This window comes from Aphidius gifuensis, linkage group LG3 (assembly GCF_014905175.1).
Source record: "Aphidius gifuensis isolate YNYX2018 linkage group LG3, ASM1490517v1, whole genome shotgun sequence".
Classification (NCBI taxonomy): Eukaryota; Metazoa; Arthropoda; class Insecta; order Hymenoptera; family Braconidae; genus Aphidius; species Aphidius gifuensis.
In genome coordinates, this window is record NC_057790.1 from 15,033,241 (window position 1) to 15,037,810 (window position 4,570).

The 4,570-nt window shown below is 34.3% G+C and overlaps 1 protein-coding gene across 1 annotated transcript; it reads right to left on the reverse strand.

The window, feature by feature from the left end:
* Positions 1 to 2,099: 2,099 nt before the first annotated feature.
* LOC122850934 (uncharacterized protein F54H12.2-like) lies at positions 2,100 to 3,357 on the reverse strand. Its single transcript, XM_044149983.1, has 2 exons — positions 3,212 to 3,357; positions 2,100 to 3,072 (listed from the first exon to the last, which is right to left on the reverse strand). The coding sequence occupies exons 1-2, from the start codon at positions 3,355 to 3,357 to the stop codon at positions 2,100 to 2,102; spliced, it is 1,119 nt and encodes a 372-aa protein (XP_044005918.1).
* Positions 3,358 to 4,570: the final 1,213 nt, after the last annotated feature.

Genomic DNA, 4,570 nt, shown 5'->3' on the forward strand with positions numbered 1-4,570 from the left:
CATCATAATAATATGAAAATGATTTACACATTTTCGTCAACGGTATCCATTGCGTTTCGTTATCCAAAAAAATACTTCTTTTGGTATCACTGGCTATAATCTGTATTGCAGATTTAAAATACTCGCCACTTGTCCACTCAAGAACAACACACAATGATTTTGTATTAGATTTATTAAGAGCCGTTGTATATGGTAAAACGAGAACCCTGTCGTACTGAGCCATGTTGAATAACTGATGAAATAAACTTTTTTTCGAAAGCTTTTATACTTTTTTAAAAATAAGAGTGGGAGAGCTTACAGATTTTAGTAGATGTCGGTGTTGGTTGGTCTGTCTGAGGATCCAACATCATTTTCAACCTTTATGTCGTTGAATTTTTTAATTTTTTTTCTTATTGTGTAAAAACAATTCAATGATGGTTTTTTTAAAATATGTTACAAAAGAACAAGTCCTAATAATATTTGACCCAGTAAAATGCATTTGAATGCAATATCTTCATCTATACTGTGGTAATCAGTAGGTATATTTCTCATAATGACTATTGAGTTCGATTCGATTGTCAAACTTTCTGCTTCTTCCTCATCGTCTGATGGTTGATCATCGGTTTGGGTATTTTAAAATGATCAATAAATTCTTGTCCTTTGATAACACGTACAAAATAACATTCTTTAAAATAACGTGCATGTTCTTCCCATGGATCTTCATTTGGGAGCCAATCTTTTATACCAATACCACAGTGATAACACTGAACGTAGTCACCAATACCAGTGTAGAAAAATCCGGCCTCAGCTAGCTTTTCTTTTGTCTGGCTCATGTGCCTAGGCCAATATCCATATGATTTCAGGCGTAAGTCATAAGTCAAGTATTGTCGAACCTTGGCAGTTTTAACATCAATCTCAGGCTCTCTGTGGATCAGGGTACGGTGGTAGTACATAATCAAAAAGACTTAAAAATTCTCGATGTTCAAGTCTTGATACCGCAGCTGCATAATATGAATAACGGAATGACGGTGAAATTACAGGAGAAATATTTTTCCGATAAGGGTAGTAAGTAGGTACAGCTACGGTGTCAGGGTGGATGCCCACAGGGACATTCGGCGTACAAATCTACAGCTTGGTTTTTTTCGATGATGTTCAAGCCAAGGATTATCACCCAAAGTCCAATCGTTAGTTTTAACTCCACATTCAAAACAACATACAAAGTTACCAACTCCGGTATAATAGAATCCAGCAGAAGCCAATTCAAAAATATCTAAAAGATGAGCTAACGGCCATGTTTCAAAACTTTCACGGCGATTGGATTCTACACGATACATCAATCTTTCACCACGTTCAAACCAAGTGCGTTTTTCGATGTGTTCTGCCATCACCATGCTTGTTGATGAAGCCATTTTTTTAAACTAAACATCTATTTTAAAATTTTCTTTATATATATTTTTTAAAAATTAAGGAGAGGGAATAATTCAAACAGAAAACAATTTTATTTATTTTATTTTATTTATTTCTTTATTCAACGAAATTTACAATAAGAATGTTGTACAGTTGCACCACTACCTCGGAGAAAATGGAAACGCTTATTTTTAAATATATTTTTTTTTTGAATCAGTTTTTTATACATTGTCATTATAGTACTGTCGTTGAGTTTAGTATCATCTCCATACAACCGTTGGAAACTCGAAAGATTTCCGCCATTGGAAAACCAATGTAGAGCGACAATGCAATAGCAACCACACACATTAGACGAAAAATCTTGAAGCCTTTTATTATTATACTCGTAACAGACAGCGTTTCTTCTAAGGACATAGCTGAAGCGAGGATCGGTAGGTCTTTATCCAAAACTATCGAAGTATATTCGATAGCCAAAATGATCGATAAATAATGCGACCCAATGAGATCCTGGTTGGTTATGATTGTCTGTATTTGCAATTATTGCACACGGCTTTGGCCAGACAAAAGGTAGTTTGTCAACAGGATAAATTCCACCAACAGAGAAATCTGTATACGGTAAAGCTCTAGCTAGCTGTTGAGTATCCATGAGATGAATCACGCTATCCTGCGCTGCTTAGACTAATATATATTTTTATTTTCACTTTTCTTTATATTTAATTACTATAATCCATTATAACTTGACGGCTGGAGTCTATTTCAATAATATCATCATATTCGGCATAAACAAGACAATTAATGACTTCTGCCAAAGCTTCACTGAAGCGTACTTCAATACGTAGACTACCACTCTTAATTAAGTTCCAATGACCAGCACTATGTGCGGAAAGATCTGGTGTTAAGTCAAAATCAAATAACGTATAACCTTTTCTATAGCTATCTCTATCTATTTGCATGCCATGGTCTCCAAAATAGATACCAGTACCAGAAAAAAGTGTGTGGTATGCCTCAGCATCAAATATATTATTGGAAAATGTAGGCTGCAACGGTTTTCCAGGTATTTGTTTACCATCGACGTAGAGACATAGAAAATTTATATTAAAGTGTTGGAAGTAGAATGGATTATGGACCCTATTACCATTGAAGCCACGGTTATAAACAAATCCAATAACAACTCGCTTAGGTAAAGTACCAATAATAATATTGTCGAGACAATTTCGAAGGATTCCTGCGGTGAGTAAAAAACTCTTGACCTCCACTCTAGTAAGGGGATATTCAGCTGTCGTTTTCGCTAAGGCTTTTACATGAGCAATCATAATATGAGGATTTAGCTTGACTCGGCGTACAATCAATGACGCTTCTAATATTTGTATTTTATAATCCTTGTCGTTTGAGGCATCCATTAAACAAAATTCTTGTTTTGGCCGTGTGAGATTAATTTTTATTTCAATCCCATTCAATAAAAATTTTTCCTGGTTAAATACATCAAAATGTAAATGCCCAATCATCTCAAATTGTTTTCCGGCATTTGTATGAACACATCTGGCAACTAAGCCTCCATTTTTTGCATCTGCAGCAACAACATTATTTGTATTCATACGTCCAGGAGTGTCAGGATACCATAACGCAAGGTGAAGATGACTATTTGTTGCATCATATCCATAATTAAGAATTGTTTCAATGTATGCTCTGTAAGGATATGTGCTATTTGAAGCTGATTAAAAATTTATTTATATAGCCTGTAAATAGACCACCAGTTCTAGTTTTCGGGTCATATTGAGTTGTTTTATCTCAATGCCATATTTCTTTTATTTGTAAAATTTTATACCCTTTCTCAACCGCTACCTTCAACTCCTCAGCTACCCAAGCACCAATAAGTGCTCGTTCTGATTCATTATGAGTACAATTTTCTTGATTTAAAGTTAATGTACATGCGTTACAAAGTGGAAAAAATAATTTTTCATGACACCTCATTGGCGATACTGGTATATATAAATCGGGCGGTGGCAAAACTCGACATTTAATTAATCCTATCACATTACTTATGTTATTATCGGGACAAAGCTCACGTATATCATCCAGAACAAAAACTTTGGGATGGCCGAGAGGATAAATATTTTTTTTTAACGTACTCGGATATAGTGATGTGACGTCCACGTAGTATATCTTTTGAGAACCAGTAACAGTATGTGAGACACAAAAATTTTCAGTTCGCCCACCAAATAAAGCATCACGAGGTAATATTGCTTCTTTATAAAAATTATTATCAATTGTTTTCAAGAAATTCTTTAAATCTATGTTGTTTTGACACATTCTTTTAAAATCACATTCCCAAATAATAATCAATTCATAACCTTCTTTTTTAAAATATGCATTTATGTACTCTGTATTCTCACGCCTCGTTCTAAGTGTTGTATTATCCCCTAAATCCGCATCCACATCTTTAATTAAATCAAAACAATCACAACCATGATAGTAACAACCTAAAAAAGAGTATATGGTTTTTCCATCTTCTGAAATGCCATCGACCAGATAGGGACCTACTCTACGCTCACGCCCTCTACCAGCATGAATTATTTTGATCCCTTAAGAATGTTCGAGCCATAATAACCATTGTATAGCTATTGTAGATTGCATATCTCCTAACCTATACCCGTTTTTGGGGATCAGTGCGACCTCATTTTTTTTTCAATAATTTCTACGATAAATTAATAAACTAGTCGATGCAGCAGTTAAAGCTTCAGTGAATGGGCATACATTCCCTACTTGCATCATTAATTTTCTATATGTAATAAACGCCTTCTTAAGTAATTCTACATCAGATTTACAATAAATCGCCATTTCTCGTTTAAAATCAAATGGCGGGCCCTGAAGTCGTTCATTATACCATTTATCAAATTCTTGTTGTTTTTCAATAGTCAGCGCGCGCACACCAAAGTCTTCTTTAGGCGGTAAAGGACCAATATAATTTTGATTTTCTGGTTTATTGAAAAAGAAAGGAAAAAAACCCTTAGTCAATTCTTTAATACCAAAAGCTTTTGGTAACGCACTTAATGGCATGAAAAAATAATTCAGCGAGTCTATAAATTTGACGTTATCGAAAGATACTAATGTAAGTCTAGTTCCTTTAACAATTGTTTGAATATTTGTTATTGGTACTCTCTTGATTATTTCACGTAAAACAAAT